Source organism: Oryctolagus cuniculus, chromosome 15, assembly GCF_051225735.1.
Source record: "Oryctolagus cuniculus isolate XC-2025 breed Fujian yellow rabbit chromosome 15, ASM5122573v1, whole genome shotgun sequence".
Classification (NCBI taxonomy): domain Eukaryota; kingdom Metazoa; phylum Chordata; class Mammalia; order Lagomorpha; family Leporidae; genus Oryctolagus; species Oryctolagus cuniculus.
The window spans coordinates 32,432,982-32,449,803 of NC_142881.1; the positions used below are offsets into that span (position 1 = coordinate 32,432,982).

Below are 16,822 nucleotides of genomic sequence, written 5' to 3' on the forward strand. Positions count from 1 at the left end.
CACTTGATCCATCATCTTCTGCCTTCCAAGGTGCACATTAGCTGGCAGGTCTTGAACACAGGCATTCCAATTTGGGGTGCTGGTGCCCAGCTGGCATCTTAATCACCGTGCCAGATGCCTTTTAAAGTAAAACCTATTTGTGGACCTGGGCAAAGTGGAATTAATATCTATTTTATGCACTTGTCTGTGCCTTCCATTCTGTGAAGGCTTTTTTTGGGTGTAAGGATGAGAGTCCAAGGGCAATGGGCTCCATTAAAAAGGGAGTTGACTGTAAGAAAATGTCTGCCTGTGTGTAGACTCAGGAGCCAGACATGTGGACATGAGAAACACGAACAAAAGGGATTCCCCAAAGAATCTTGCGTTTCATTATTTTTCAGTGACGCCATCTGCAGTTTTGTTATCTGCAATGATTCTTCCCTTCGAGGCCAGCCGATTATCTTCAATCCTGACTTTTTTGTGGAGAAACTCCGACATGAGAAACCAGAGGTGTTCACCGAGCTGGTGGTCAGCAATATCACAAGGCTTATCGATTTACCTGGAACTGAGTTGGCTCAGCTGATGGGGGAAGTGGACCTTAAGTTGCCTGGTGGGGCTGGCCCAGCTTCAGGATTCTTCCGGTCTCTAATGTCTCTCAAGCGAAAGGGTAGGAGATGGGTCTGTGAATGGTGGGCGGGTCTCAGCTGTTCACTGGGCTTCACTCTTTTTTTAATTTTATTTATTTATTTTTTTTTTATTTGAAAGGCAGAGGTAGAGAGAGAGAGAGAGAGAGAGAGACAGACAGAGAGGTGTCTTCTATCCGATAGTTCACTCCCCAGATGGCTGCAACAGCCAGAACTGCACCAACCCAAAACTAGAAGCCAGGAGGTTCTTCTGGGTCTTCCATGTGGGTGCAGGGGTCTAAGGACTTGGGCCATCTTCCACGGCTTTCGCAGGCCACAGCAGAGAGCTGGATCGGAAGTGGAGCAGCTGGGCTTTGAACTGGCGCCCATGTGGGATGCCGGCATTGCAGGCAGCGGCTTTTCCTGCTACGCCACAGTGCTGGCCCCCAGCGCTTCACTTTTAACATCTGCACATTCACTGTGGAGTTAGTATTACCCTAAAGCATTTTTTGATAATTTTTCTCATTTTCATACACAGTAAAAGCTGAAGCATTAGTGATAAAAAGTAATAAAACTATCTAAAGAAGTAATTAAATTAAAGCAAATATATTTAGTTCCTGAGAAGTAATATTAGTGTAGGTAGTTATTGGGGGCATGTATTGATTTTTATACCTTATTTTTTTTTTAAGTTTTCATTTATTTATTTGAGAGGTAGAGTTACAGACAGAGAGAGGGGGAGAGACAGAGAGAAATGTTGCCCATCCACTGGTTCACTCCCCAAATGGCTGCAATGGCTGGAGCTGGGCTGATCTGAAGCCAGGAGCCAGGAGCATCTTCCGGGTCTCCCATACAGGTGCAGGGGCCCAAGCATTTGGGCCATCTTCTAGTGCTTTCCTTGGCCATAAGCAGAGAGCTGGATTGGAAGAGGAGCAGCCAGGACTTGAACTGGCGCCCAATTGGGATGCCAGTGCTGCAGGTGGCGGCTTAGCGCACTATGCCACAGCGCTATCCCCTTTCATACCTTTTTTTTTTTTTTTTTTTTTTTTTTTACAGGCAGAGTGGACAGTGAGAGAGAGAGACAGAGAGAAAGGTCTTCCTTTTGCCATTGGTTCACCCTCCAATGGCCGCCACGGCCGGCGCGCTGCGGCCGGTGCACCGCGCTGATCCGATGCCAGGAGCCAGGAGCCAGGTGCTTTTCCTGGTCTCCCATGGGGTGCAGGGCCCAAGCACCTGGACCATCCTCCACTGCACTCCCTGGCCACAGCAGAGAGCTGGCCTGGAAGAGGAGCAACCGGGACAGAATCCGGTGCCCAAACTGGGACTAGAATCCGGTGTACCGGTGCCCCTAGGCGGAGGATTAGCCTAGTGAGCCGCAGCGCCCGCCCATACCTTATTAATAGTATACTAGAGGGGGCCGGCGCTGTGGCGTAGTGAGTAAAGCTGCTGCCTGCAGTGCTGGCATCCCATATGGGCACCGGTTTGAGTCCCGGCTGCTCCACTTCTGATCCAGCTCTACTGTGGCCTGGGAAAGCAGGAAAAGATGGCCCAAATACTTGGGCCCCTGCACCCACATGGGAGACCCAGAAGAAGCTCCTGGCTCCTGGCTTCAGATCAGCACAGCTCCGGCCGTTGCTGCCAATTGGGGAGTGAACCAGCAGATGAAAGACTTTCTCTCTCTCTGCCTCTCCTCTCTCTGTGTAACTCTGTCTTTCAAATAAAATAAAATAAATCTTTAAAACAAACAAACATGAAGAAACAGAGCCATGACTGCCAAAACCAGGACAGATTATCCACTGAAGTTGCTACAGGACCTTATCTGTTAAAGTTTAACCATTTTTTTCTACCTCAATGACTTCCTATACTCAACAAAACAAAATAGTTCTTTAATATCTTATCAAAAACAGTGCTATAATGTCTTTACTTTCTGGGAAGGCTTCTTTTTGGTGATGCATAGGTATCTGAGAACTACTACAATAAAAAATAGTCGAACTTTCTTAATGTACTCTCCAACATGTGCTCCAGGCCAGGGCTTTAACCAGCTGTGCCACAGCGCTGGCCCCAGTTTCTTCGTTTTTAAACTAAATCTCAACATACTAGATATTATTTTTTAAATAAGAAGATGGTTTTCACCTTCAGTGAGCATACAGTGTAATACTGAAGTCAGAGAGAAATTGACTGAGAGTTGTTTTAATTACATTTCCTGGTATGCTTCTAGTTTTAAGGTTTTTATTTACTCACCCTGTGAAAACATTTGCTGAACTGTAAAACAGGACGCTTGAGTGGTTTTAACTGTGATGATTTTGTACTCTGTATGTAAAACATAGCCCTGTCTTGTCATATGGTTTTTCAGAAAAAGGAGTGGTATTTGGATCCCCACTGACAGAGGAAGGCATCGCCCAGATATACCAACTAATTGAGTATCTGCATAAAAGTAAGATCGCACAAGGTTTTATTGTTCTTTGTTTAATGAAGCATTGTCCATTTTGTCTTGAGGGCTATCAGCCTTGAATTAGTAGGACACATTTACTCATCAGTAGTCGAACTAAACAGTGATAATTTCAGGCAGCATATTTTAAAATATATTTCTTTTTATACTTTGTGTATTGATTTGCTTTATACTCTCAATGATGTATGTAAATCAGATAGTGTCCGTGAAATCACATTTACCTCTTAACTCAGAGGGAAATTTCTTGTGGAAAAATACTTTGTCCTTAAATAATTGTGATGTTTATTCAAAGGAGCATGATACTTTACTTCTTTAGAATTCTATGATTAACATACACTTTTAATTCCCATTTCGGCTTTCATAGTCTTGCTGGCCATGTCATTGCTTAAGTGCTTGACATAGCTGAGCAGATGTAAAATGTGTGACCTCAGTGATGCCTTGATAAAAATTCAAAATATTTCCTTGATGAATTCAACCCAAGCAGTTAGTTATGACTTACTCTGTGTGGGGCATTGTGCTAGGAGCTAGAGCAGAGGTTGCAAACTGGCAGCTCAGAGCTTGAGTCATCTGCATTTGTGTTTAGTTTGGTTGGCAAAGGATTGCATTAAAAGCAACTGTAGTTGTCAGTGTTTTAAGATGGGTAGAGTCCAGGCTTCCCACATCTTCGGATGATAGGAAGGTAAGGCCTCCTCCGGCCCAGCTGCCCCGTGGACAGTCAGCTGGAGCTCAGGTTTGTGTTCCCCAGTTTGTTGCAGAGCTCATCCATTCCTTCACTGTCGCCTGGCGCCCTGCAGGCATTTGAAGCTGGACTCCTGCATAAGGGGGTTCTACAAAGATGAACGTGTACTTCAATTGAAAACATGAACTCTCACTTCTTCCAGATCAAAGCAAAACTCTGTCTCATCTTTTTATTTTTTTGTCCATAATTGAGATTTTATTGGTGTTGAGAATCAGCACACACATTTTACTTTGTATATAATTCTTAACATATATACCAAAAGTCTAAAAAGCCATGGATTGTCATTCTTTTTTTAAAAAGCTATTCTAGTGACCTTGCAGCTTCAAATTTGGAGGAAGCTCTTCCTTACGAGGCTATCAAGTACCAGTACCTTCAGATGTTGCTGTTACATAAATCCCACCCATTCACAATTTAATATCATATACACTGCATACCCAAATTTTCAATCTTTCACAGCACATGAACAAAATCATTAGGAAAACTGGACTGCCACAACCAAAGGTATCACAGAGCACACATGATTCCAATGCAGCGACAAGGAGTGGTTTTCTGTTGGGAACAGTTCTACCAAACAGCAAGGGAGAAGTAACTGAAAATATTCAAGACAGGATTGAGACTCCAAATTGCCATTTAGTATGCATTGTATTGTAGGATATAAAAACCACCCCCACCTATGGAATGTTAAGCTGACACCAGAATTCAATATGCCACTCTTTTCTGGTTGTACCAAAAAATAAACAAGCAACAAATTATTTCACCTCTTAAAAAAAATCATTTACACTTAAAACATGGGATGAGGTAGGCTTCCTTCCTTCTTAAAAATGTTTCTAGAGCTACTATAAAACTTGCATTTACAAAATAGTTGATAAAAATATCCCTTTGGGTTGTACAAGAAGGGAGACAGCCACCTGGTGTCTGATACTAATCAGACTTGGCTTCTTTCTCTTTGGCTTCCTCGAGCCCGTTTTCTCCGTTTTCTGCAGGCTCACCTTCCTTAGCTTCCTGTTTGGCCACCTCGGCCTGTTTTCCCTTTTCTCCTCTCTTCCCTTTGCTTGTACTTTCGCGGCGGGGGTAGGGGGTGGTGGTGGGGGGGCGGGCGGCTTCCCAGACATTGCTGACCTCACGGGCTCCTGTTCACGCCCTTTCAGCAGAGCTGACCTTCCTCTGGAGCACTTTGGGGACGGACAGGGAGGGCTAGTGCCTGTGCCTGCGGGCTGCGGCCGCCTGAGAGCCTTCCCGAGGCTGGGCTGCCTGGCCGCTGCTGCACCTCCCAACGCCCGAGCTCTCACCTTCCATGTGTCTTCCACATGGTGGCAGAGACCTAATTAGGGTTAGGTCCATCGTCACGGCCTCCCAAGGTGCATAGTAGCAGGAAGCTGGAAGTGGATGCAGTGCCAGCACTCAAATCCAGCTACTCTGATATGGGAGGCAGGCATCCCAAGTGCCCTCTTAACCACTGTGCCAAGTGCTCACCCCTCCTACCTTTTTAAAAATTATAGCTACAGGAGTTTAGAACTTGTTGGAAGGGAGGAGGAGTTTCTTTGGAGTGACTCTTGGCTTTTGAGAACCTTATGGGCTGAAAGGTACCTGATGCATTAGAGTTCTAATTTCCTAGGGCAACGTAGACTCTAGATTTATTCTGGTCTGGGAAAACTGTCTGCAGGAGCAGCAAGCCTCCATACAGCAGGTCAGCCCCTCCATACCAAGTCTGGGGCGAGCAAGGGAAAGGGGCTCAGGGCAACTGGCTTTTCTTCCATTTATTTTCCCTGCTTATTCTGACCATTGATTAGGGTGACTTCGTGGTCTTTCAGGGGCATCTCTGGAGGCTGCGGGACTCCTGGGAAGCCCAGCTTTTCATCTGGGCTCAGCTATGTCTCCTCAGGGTGCCCGTAGGTTCTAAACAGTCCTGGGGGAAAAAAGCAAACATGTCCTTTAACACCTTTTTGAAGATTATTTTAAGTGAAAAGTAGTGTTTTGACTGTATTTTATTTATGATTTCTCTTTTTGCCTGTCCTGTTTTATTCCATGCAAAGCAGACTTGCGAGTAGAGGGCTTGTTTAGAGTACCAGGCAACAGTGTCCGACAGCAGATTTTAAGGGATGCTCTCAATAATGGAGCTGATATTGACCTGGAATCAGGGGAATTTCACTCAAATGATGTTGCCACTTTACTGAAGATGTTTCTAGGAGAGTTACCAGAGCCCTTGCTGACACATAAACATTTCCATGCACACCTCAAAATTGCTGGTGAGTATACAGCGTGGGAGTTTATGTAAATATATTTCTTTGAATTAATATAGTCCTTCGGAATTTTCTTTTTAAAATTATTTTAAAGATTTTATATATTTGAAAGAGAGAGGGAGGGAGAGAGAGAGATAGATCGATCTTCATCCACTGGTTCACTCCCCAAATGGCTGCAATGGCCAGAGTTGAGCAGATCTGAAGCCAGGAGCCAGGAGCTTCTGAGTCTCCCATGTGGGTGCCGGGGCCCAAAGACTTGGGCCATCCTCCATGGCTTTCCCAGGCACATTTTAACAGGGAGCTGGATCGGAAGTAGAGCAGCTGGGACTTGAACCACAGCACTGATCCCTAAATTTTGTTTAGTTGAAAGACACAGAGAGACAGACATATAGGGAGGCATCTTCCATCTGCTGGTTCACTCTCCAAAAGCCTAGAACAGCCAGGGCTGGGTCAGGCCAAAGCCAAGAGCTAGGAATTCCATCCTGGTCTCCCACATGGATGGCAAAGGCCCAAGCACTTGGGTCATCTAATACTGTTTTCTCAAACACATTAGCAAGAAACTAGATTCAAAGCAGAGTAGCTGGGACTCGAACCGACACTCCAATTTACAATGCCAGTGTTGCAAGCTGCAGCTAAACCCAGTGTGCCACATCATTTTTGTATCCCAGAAAAATCCTAGCATAGTGCTTTGAATATTTTAGTTATTTAATTAATGTGTTCTTTGCATTGCTTTGTATTGATTGGAGTCATTAAGTTCACATACTTCAAATGGTTATGGGTTTGGTATGTTAGCTTTGGTTTGGGGCTTTTGCTAAGAATTTATGTCTCAATTGAGGTGACCTCTACACTTGGAAATTCATTTTTTAAATAATTTTTTTCTGAATAGACAGTACATTCACATTATTCAAAATTCAAAAGGTTCAGTGACTATCCCTAAAATGCTTCTCTCCCACCCCTGTTCTCCAGCAGAAGAGAACAGTGCTGTGGATTTCTGATGAACCATTTCAGGGATATTTTGTATTCTAAGAAATACATATTTTCCTTTTCTCCTCTTTTTATGTGATGGTAGGGTACATTCCTAGACGCATAGTTCTGTGGTTTGCTTCTTCATGTAATGTATTTTGGAGAGTGTTCCATTTTCAGCTCATAGTAGTTTTCTCACTCTTTATGCCTTGTTAGGGAATTCTTAAATTGCACAGCTGTTACGCTGCTATAGGCACCAAGTGCACACAGCATTAATCCATACAGTGTTTACTTAGTTTTCTGCACTTGAGCATTTTTTCCCTTTCTTTTGATTTGAGGAAAATAAATATAAGATTTTTTTATTTGGATAATTTTTAGTACTTAAAAGCAAGCTAGTCTTGAACTTTAAAAAATGTGATTAGATTAAAAAAAACTTTCAGTAGCAGTCCAAATGATATAAATGAATAAATATTACTTAATAAAATGCTGTATACTTTTATAATTATTTTGGGGAGAAATAAAAGTTGTTAGATCTTTGAAAAAGACTTAAATATTGAAAAATTCTTTTAATGTGTTTACATGAAGAATGCTTATTTAATGTGCTTTCTAGTTGAGTTCATTCATTTAGTGAGTGTTTGAACTCCTCCCCTTCGCCGTCTTCTGATTCGTTCTTCTTTGTGAATATACTGATACTGAGGTGCAGCACAGTTGTGGCATTTGAAATGCCTTGCTGATAGCTGGAAGAAGTTTTGTTTTCAATTTCATATATATATATATTTTTTGTGACAGGCAGAGTTAGACAGTGAGAGAGAGAGAGACAGAGAGAAAGGTCTTCCTTTTCCATTGGTTCACCCCTCAAGTGGCCGCTATGGCTGGCACATTGCGGCTGACGCACTGCACCGATCTGAAGCCAGGAGCCAGGTGCTTCCTCCTGGTCTCCCATGGGGTGCAGGGCCCATGGACTTGGGCCATCCTCCACTGCCCTCCTGGGCCACAGCAGAGAGCTGGACTGGAAGAGGAGCGACTGAGACAGAATCCGGCGCTCCGACTGGGACTAGAACCCCGGGGTGCCGGTGCCGCTGGTGGAGGATTAGCCTAGTGAGCCATGGTGCTGGCCTCAATTTCATATTTTTTTTTCAATTTCATATTAATAGAGAACATTTTCTGGTAATATTACCTATGTTTCCCAAACTTGGAATTGTTATTGAAGTTAAACAGCTTAAATAACACACTGTAATCATTTTCTGATCTGTATGAATTATACCTAAGTGGTTGTTAGTTTCTTTGAAATTCTAATTAGCCAAGGGACTTTATGATAACCTGGGCAGCCTGTTAGGGGAGAAGCAGTGATTTTATGATGCTGTGAAGAGAGCTGCCTGGAACCATCCTGTTACCATTTTTCTTTTAACCATAAATGTCTGAGTGGGTGAAAGGTGAAGGGGATGACATTACGAAAGGCATGTGTGGACATGTTTTCATTTCTCTTGGATACATGCCTAGGAATGGAGTTGCTGGATCATATGGTAACTCCAGTTTTTTGAGGAACTGCCAAATGTTTTCCCAAATGGTTTACTGTTTTACATCCTCACCAGCAATGTCAGAAGTTTTAATTCTCTCTGCATTTGTTATTGTCAATCTCTTCCCTCCCTTCTATGATGGGAGTTGAGGGGAGAATAATAGTAATAGTGTTTTTCTTGCTGAGATAATCTCTTCTCTTCTCAAGATCTGATGCAGTTTGATGACAAAGGAAACAAGACCGATGTCCCAGATAAGGAGCGGCAGATCGAGGCTCTCCAGCTGCTCTTCCTTATCCTCCCTCCACCCAATCGTAATTTGCTGAAGTTACTGCTCGATCTCCTGTACCAGACAGCAAAGAAACAAGACAAGAATAAAATGTCTGCCTACAACCTCGCCCTTATGTTTGCACCCCATGTCTTGTGGCCAAAAAATGTGAGTGGACAGAAAAAATAAAGATTGCTTGTTTTTTTGGGCTGGGCCTCATCCTCTGTCTGTACCTTGGTGAGATTATCAAGGGTCCAAAGTCTACTCTTCAGCTTTATGAGGTTCATTCAAGAGTCATCAGACTCGAGGGGCCAGTTCCTGTTAACCTCACTTATAAATTCCTCTCTGATAAACCTGTGTGGCAACTTAGTAGAACTGTTTGTAGAACACTAAACTAGTATACTCATTTTGACTGGTCAGTGTGAATACCTTCTTAACACAAAAGCCTTCTTGGGAAATCAAATTAGTTTCTGAAGAGTGAGTGGTATAAATTTAGAGCAGAGCTGGATGATCCTACAAGATTATGTTACCAAGCTTTTAGATGAGATGACATGGAATAACCCTGTATTGCCCTAACTTTTCTGTTTCCTATAGACATAGTCTCCTTGGATAAAGCCAAGTGTGATTCTTATTACCGAGACCATGGCCTTCTCAGTGACTTACATGAAAAAGAAATTATCTGAAGTCTTTTAATTAAGTTTCACCTGGAGGGACATAGCTGATATTCCTGCCCATTCATAGTATGGATTTTATTGTGTGATTGGATTGAGTACCAGAGTATCTGGGTTGGAATCTTCAAAACCACTGTATTTTCCTTTGTCTTTCTTCCCTTCTATGCTAGGCTCCTTCTTTCTCTCTCTTTCTCTCTGTCTCTCTCTCTCTCTTTTTTTTTTTTTTTTTTAAATTCATTTATTTGACAGATAGAGTTAGACAGTGAGAGAGAGAGACAGAGAGAAAGGTCTTCCTTCCGTTGGTTCATCCCCCCCAAATGGCCACTACGGCCACCAATCCGAAGCCAGAAACTAGGAGCCAGGAGCCTCCTCCTGGTCTCCCAAGTGGGTGCTGGGGCCCAAGCACTTGGGCCATCCTCCACTGCCTTCCCAGGCCACAGCAGAGAGCTGGACTGGAAGAGGAGCAGCCTGGACTAGAACCCAGTGCCCATATGGGATATCGGCACCTCAGGCGGAGGATTAACCAAGTGAGCTAAGGCACCGCCCCCCCCTCCCCTTTTAAGATTTTATTTATTTATTTGAGAGATAGAGTTACAGACAGTGAGAGGGAGAGACAGAGAGAAAGGTCTTCCATCCACTGGCCGCAATGGCTAGAGCTGGGCTGATCCAAAGCCAGGAGCCAGGAGCTTCTTCTGGGTTTCCCACGGGGGTGCAGGATAGGCTCCTTCGCATTAAACAGGGTGTAGTGCTAGCTTCATGACTTATGCACAAGGTTGTAGGGACGATAATAGAAAAAGTGATAGGAAATTCTGGGCCACAGAGGTCCTGTGAGATGGGTTGGGGAGGAGAGGTCACACCACACTCGTCCGTACTAGGGCAATAAGGCCTAATGAAGGGTTTTAGAACCAGCTAACCAAGACTGGAAACGGAGCAAGTAAACCGTGGTTGTCAAAAGAAATGTTTAAGAGATCCTTAGAAAAGCAAACATGTAAAGTAACAAAGATAAACGTTGAGGATGCGGGCTTTTGGATAGCAGAGATCTGAAGTCCTTTAAAAAGAGAAGACACAGGAGAAGGGACTCAGTGCTGGCTTGCGTTCGTAACACACGGGCATCACCTTTTGTATCAGCAGTGTCAGTTCTCCTTCCCCTCTGGAGAAATTCCAGTTTTTCTGAAGCATTTTTGTCCTTGACTGCTGGTGCAGATTGTGTTCTTCCTGCCTACTTTAAGTCCTGGACTAGATTTTCCATAGCCACTTTGCTTACATGTCTAATTCTTACGCAGAATTAGGGTTTGAAGATTGCCTCACCAGGATTTCCTGGTCATTTCGGGGAGCATGGCTGTTTTTAGATTATGTCAAATCCAGTGAGAAGCTGCTGAAGCAAAAAGCCTTTCTGGAATTAAACATTGTATTAAAGACACCTTTGCTAGGATACTGTCATATATTTGAAAGGATAATGCTTGTTTGTCAGTATTACTTCCCAGCTTTTAATATCCTTTGTTTGGTTTCTTTTCCTCTGAATAGGTCACTGCAAATGACCTTCAGGAGAATATCACAAAGCTAAACAATGGGATGGCCTTTATGATTAAACATTCCCAGAAGCTGTTTAAGGTAGGTAAGGGATGACATTTGGTTGCTAACAGGACAAGTAAGATGGAATGAGGTGAGATTCTGGGCAGGGCTATAAAGATGACAAAGTAAGAAAAATCCTGACTGGCATTGTAAATCAGAAGAGACAGCGGCAAAACCAAGGGGGAACAACCCAGTGAGGAGGAGAGAGGATAGGAGGTGGAGCAGGACTTAGCACTTGGTGCTCTGGGTGGTTGGCTCTCCACTGCCCCTGAAAGGCAGCTCCTAGCCTGCCTGCTGACTCCCATCTGCCCCGGATTGTGAGACTGTCACATCTCCATTTCTTTTTGTACTTTATCCCTTTCTGTATCAAACGAGTGGTGTTTCTGCCAGCCTAGTTTTCAGGAACTTTGTGGGTCTTAGTGAAGATGAATCCTTCTCCACTTTGGTCTCTTGCTGAGAAGGCTGAGGGACAACACCTTTAAACTTCCTAAAGGCACTTTGGTTTGATGGAGGAGGTCTTTTGCCACAGCCCAGCTCTCTTGAAAAACTCTTTATGTGACCAGATTCTCTGATGTTTCTAAGATTTTAGCAAAAAGTTGTACTGTCATATCCTGGCCTTTTTTTTTTTAAAGTATACTTTCTTGATAGTTAATTTCTATTTTTTTAAAAAAGATTTATTTATTTGCAAAGCAAAGTTACAAAGTGAGAGAGAGAAAGGCAGAGGGGTCTTCCATCTGCTGGTTCACTCTCCAAATGGGTGCAATGGCCAGGGCTGGGCCAGGCTCAAGCCAAGAACCAGGACCGGAAGCTTCATCTGGATCTCTCACATAGGTGGCAGGGGACCAGGAACCTAGACCATCTTTTGCTGCTTTCCCAGGAGCATTAGCAAGGATCTGGATCAGAAGTGGAGCAGCTAGGACTTGAACCAGCAGGCAAGAGCTTAACCTGCTGCTGATACATTTGATGAAAAATTTAAAAAAACTTTATGACTTCAGTTTTTTGTTTTGTTGCCCGTGCTTTTGATGTCGTATCCAAGAATCACTGCCAATCCAGTGTCATGGAATTTTTTTAAATATTCTTTTTGATTGACTTATAATTTTACATATAGATGGGTTACGTTGTGATGTTTTGATGCCTGTATACTTAGTGTAACAATCAAATTAGAGTAATTAGCATTATCTATCACCTCAGACATTTATAATTTGTGATGAGAACATTAGAAGTCCTTTTTGGGGCAAGTATTTGGTTTAGTGGTTAAACCATATTGTAGGGCGGGCCGGCGCCGTGGCTCAATAGGCTAATCCTCCGCCTTGCAGTGCCAGCACACTGGGTTATAGTCTCGGTCAGAGCGCTGGATTCTGTCCCGGTTGCCCCACTTCCAGGCCAGCTCTCTGCTGTGGCCCAGGAGTGCAGTGGAGGATGGCCCATGTTCTTGGGCCCTGCACCCGCATGGGAGACCAGGAGAAGCACCTGGCTCCTGGCTTCGGATCAGTGAGGTGCGCTGGCTGCAGGGCGTCGGCTGCGGTGGCCATTGGAGGGTGAACCAACGGCAAAGGAAGACCTTTCTCTCTGTCTGTCTCTCTCTTTCTGTCCACTCTGCCTGTCACAAACAAAACAAAAACAAAACAAAACAAAACAACCCATATTGTAGGGCCTGGGTTGAATACCCAATTCTAGCTCCTGACTCCAGCTTCCTACTAAAGCAGACCCTGGGAGGCAGTGATGATGGCTCACATAATTATAATTAGGTCTCTGCCATCCAAGTGGGAGACTTGGATTGAGTTCTTGGCTCCCTCAGCATTTGCCCAGTACTAGCCATTGAGAGTACTGGAAGAGTGAACCAGTGGTTAAGAGCTCCCTCCCTCTGTTTCTCACTCTGTCTGGCTCTGTCTCTCTGCCTCTAACAAAAAATTCTCTCTCTGGCCATTCTGAAATATGCAACACATTATGGTTAACTGTGGTCACTCTACATCATATACAACAGAACTTGTTCCTCCTATCTGACTGTCCTCTCCCTGTTTCTCCTGCTTCCCTTCTCTCCTCAGTCTCTGGTTACCAGTATTCTACTCTGAGCTTCTATGAGATGAGCTCTTTTAGATTCATTTGTTTTTCTGTGTCTGGCTTACCTCACCTAACATAATGTCCTCCATCTTCATCCATGTTGTTGAAGATAATGGAATTTCATCCTTTCATGTATGGCTGAACAGTGTTCATTATTTATATATGCTGTATTTTCTTTATCCCTTCACCTACTGATAGTCTTTTAGGTTGATTTGCATACTTTTCTGTTGTGAATAATGCTGCAATAAGTATGAGAGTGCATACTGATGTCATTCCTATGGATATATACACCCAGTAGTGGGATTGCTGGCTTTCTTCTGCTGTATTTTTAAAAATCTTTAAAGGATATTAAATAATTTTATGTCAGTAATTTTGGCAACTTACGTGAAATGCATATTTCTTCAAGAACACAAGTTTAAAAAACTGACATGGTAAGAAAAAAATTTTCGAATAGCCTTGTATGACTTAAATAAATAAATTATATTTATTTTTAGAATGTTCCCCCCAGAGGTAACTAAATTCGTAAATGATTTCACTGGTGAATTCTAGTAAACACTTAAAGAAGAAATAATAACATATTCTTTCAGAAAATAGAGAAAGGTCAAATGTTTTTGTTTTGTTTTGTTTTTTGTTTTTAAATATTTATTTGAAAGAGTTACACAGAAAGAGAAGGAGAGGCAGAGAGAGGTCTTCCATCCACTGGTTCACTCCCCAGCTGGCTGCAATGACTGGAGCTGTGTCAATCCGAAACCAGAAGCCAGGAGGCTCCTCTGGGTCTCCCACGCCGATGCAGGGGCCCAAGGACTTGAGCTATCTTCCACTGCTTTCCCAGGTCACAGCAGAGAGCTGGATCAGAAGCGGATCAACCAGATCTTGAACCGGTGCCCGTATAGGATGGCGGTACTGCAGATGGTGGCTTAACTTGCTATGCCACAGCACTGGCCCTGGGTCAAATGTTTTCTAACTTGGTTTAAGAGACCAACATAGCCATAAATCAAAATGTAATGAGTGGGGTCTGCGCTGTGGCATAGTAGGTTAAGCCTCCGCCTGTGGCCCCGGCATCCCATATGGGTGCGGCGTTTGAATCCTGACTGACTGCTCTACTTGCAATCCAGCTCCCTGCTAAAGGCCTAGGAAGGCAATAGAAGATGACCCAAGTTCTTGGGCCCCTGAACTGTTAGGTTTGGAATAGCTCAGGGTTTTGGCCTTTTGTACCCCCAGAAAAGAGAGACAGAAAAAGGAGACAGAGCCGACTTCAGCAGAGATAGGCTGCTTTACTGAAGCAAGTGGGGCAGCAGTTTGTTCTTGTGAAGAGACTGCGAGCATAGGGCTGGGCTTTATCTGGTCTGGTTGCCAAGGGAACTTGACACCAGGGGCTCTCCAGAAGCTTTGCAAGCCTTTCACTTGTGTAGTTTTGCAAGCCATTTTGCAGGTGGCTAGAGAGAGAGAGAGACCATGAGCCGGTCTCCCACGGTTGGGGAGTGGGGGATGGTGACATTCTTAAGAGCCATATTGTCCTGTACGCACCCTTGTGAGCAGCCTGGAAAAAACTTCTGGCTCTGGATCAGCCCAGTTCTGGCTGTTTTGGCCATCTGAGGAGTGAGCTAGAGGATGGAAGGTCTGTCTCTCCGTAACTCTGCCTCTCAAATAAATAAATCTTTAAACAACAACAACAACAACAACAACAAAACCTAATGAGTAAGGAAAAATATTGCAGAACTGTAGCCCTTATTTATTTATTTTTTATAGAAAGCTTTTATTTAATAAATATAAATTTCACAAGTACAACTTTTGGATTATAGCAGTTCTTCCCCCCATACCCACCCTCCCAGCCCCAAACCATCCCACCTCCTACTCTCTTTCCCATCCCATTCTTCATTAAGATTTGTTTTTAATTATTTTTATATACAGAAGATCAACTCTATACTAAGTAAAGATTTCAACAATTTGCACCCACACAGACACACAAAGTATAAAGTACTGTTTGAAGACTTGTTTTACCATTAATTTTCATAGTACAACACATTAAGGACAGAGGTCCTGCATGGAGAGCAAGTGCACAGTGACTCCTCTTGTTGATTTAACAGTTGACACTCTTATTTATGATGTTAGTGATCACTCGAGACTCTTGTTAGCTGCCAAGGCTATGGAAGCCTCTTGAGTCCACAAAGGCCATAATCAAAGTGGAAGTTCTCTTCTCCCTTCGGAGAAAGGTACCTCCTCCTTTGATGGCCCCTTTTTCCACCGGGATCTCACTCACAGAGATCTGTCATTTAGGTCATTTTTTGCCACAGTGTCTTGGCTTTCCATGCCTGAAATCTCATGGGCTTTTTAGCCAGATCCGAATGCCTTAAGGGTATAGCCCTTATTAATATAGGTGAAAGGGCTGGCGATGTGGCTCAGTAGGTTAATCCTTCACCTGCAGTACCAGTTCGAGTCCCGGCTGCTCCACTTCTGATCCAGCTCTCTGCTATGGCCTGGGAAAGCAGTAAAAGATGGCCCAAGTGCTTGGGCCCCTGCACTCGTGTGGGAGAAAAAGCTCCTGGCTCCTGGCTTTGGAACAGCGCAGCTCCAGCCAATGTCGCCATTTGGGGAGTGAACCAGCAGATGGAAGACCTTTCTCTATGTCTCTCCTGTTCTCTGTCTATAACCGTATCTCTCAAATAAATAAATAAAATCTTAAAAAAAATAGGTGAGGCCGGCGCCGCGGCTCACTAGGCTAATCCTCCACCTAGCGGCGCCGGCACACCGGGTTCTAGTCCCGGTCGGGGCACCGGATTCTGTCCCGGTTGCCCCTCTTCCAGGCCAGCTCTCTGGTGTGGCCAGGGAGTGCAGTGGAGGATGGCCCAAGTGCTTGGGCCCTGCACCCCATGGGAGACCAGGAAAAGCACCTGGCTCCTGGCTCCTGCCATCAGATCAGCGCGGTGCGCTGGCCGCAGCATGCCGGCTGCGGCGGCCATTGGAGGGTGAACCAACGGCAAAGGAAGACCTTTCTCTCTGTCTCTCTCTCTCACTGTCCACTCTGCCTGTCAAAAAAAATAAATAAATAAAAAATAAATAAATAAATAAATAAAAAGATTTATTTATAAAAAAATAGGTGAAAAAACTTTAAATATATAACACATAAAATCCAGAAAATATAAGAATGAATTATGAATTATTAGATTTTTCTTTTCTTTTTCTTTTTTTTTTTTTTTTGATAGGCAGAGTGGACAGTGAGAGAGAGAGAGACAGGTCTTCCCTTGCCGTTGGTTCACCCTCCAATGGCCGCCGCTGCAGCCGGCGCAGCGCGCTGATCCGATGGCAGGAGCCAGGAGCCAGGTGCTTTTTCCTGGTCTCCCATGGGGTGCAGGGCCCAAGCACCTGGGCCATCCTCCACTGCACTCCCTGGCCATAGCAGAGAGCTGGCCTGGAAGAGGGGCAACCGGGACAGAATCCGGCGCCCTGACCGGGACTAGAACCCGGTGTGCCGGCGCCGCAAGGCGGAGGATTAGCCTATTGAGCCACGGCGCCGGCTCGAATTATTAGATTTTTCATTTTCTCATTTGTGTGTCTGTTGTCCTGTTGAGATTTATACTTTTGCATGTTTCCATAATGGTGGTTGTCATCCTTTCATGTCTACTGTGTACAGTACTCCCTCTCCCTTAAACATTTCATGTAGGGCTGATCTGCGGGTGATGGATTCCTTCAGCTGTGTCTGCCATGGGAAGTCTTAATTTTTCCTTCATTTCTGAAGGATAGCTTTTCTG

General features: G+C 44.2%; 1 protein-coding gene across 5 annotated transcripts in view; it reads left to right on the plus strand.

Annotated features, from left to right (window-relative positions):
• Nucleotides 1-16,822, plus strand: part of ARHGAP19 (Rho GTPase activating protein 19) — a 72,539-nt gene that overhangs the window by 29,232 nt on the left and 26,485 nt on the right. For 3 of the 5 annotated variants that reach the window (XM_008270292.5, XM_008270293.5, XM_089314626.1), the window contains 5 exons: nucleotides 378-643; nucleotides 2,950-3,030; nucleotides 5,821-6,030; nucleotides 8,711-8,937; nucleotides 10,965-11,051. In XM_008270292.5, coding sequence (XP_008268514.3) covers nucleotides 378-643; nucleotides 2,950-3,030; nucleotides 5,821-6,030; nucleotides 8,711-8,937; nucleotides 10,965-11,051 — 871 coding nt within the window. The remainder of the gene's footprint in view (nucleotides 1-377; nucleotides 644-2,949; nucleotides 3,031-5,820; nucleotides 6,031-8,710; nucleotides 8,938-10,964; nucleotides 11,052-16,822) is intronic. The other 2 variants (XM_089314627.1, XM_089314628.1) reach the window with 1 other exon arrangement.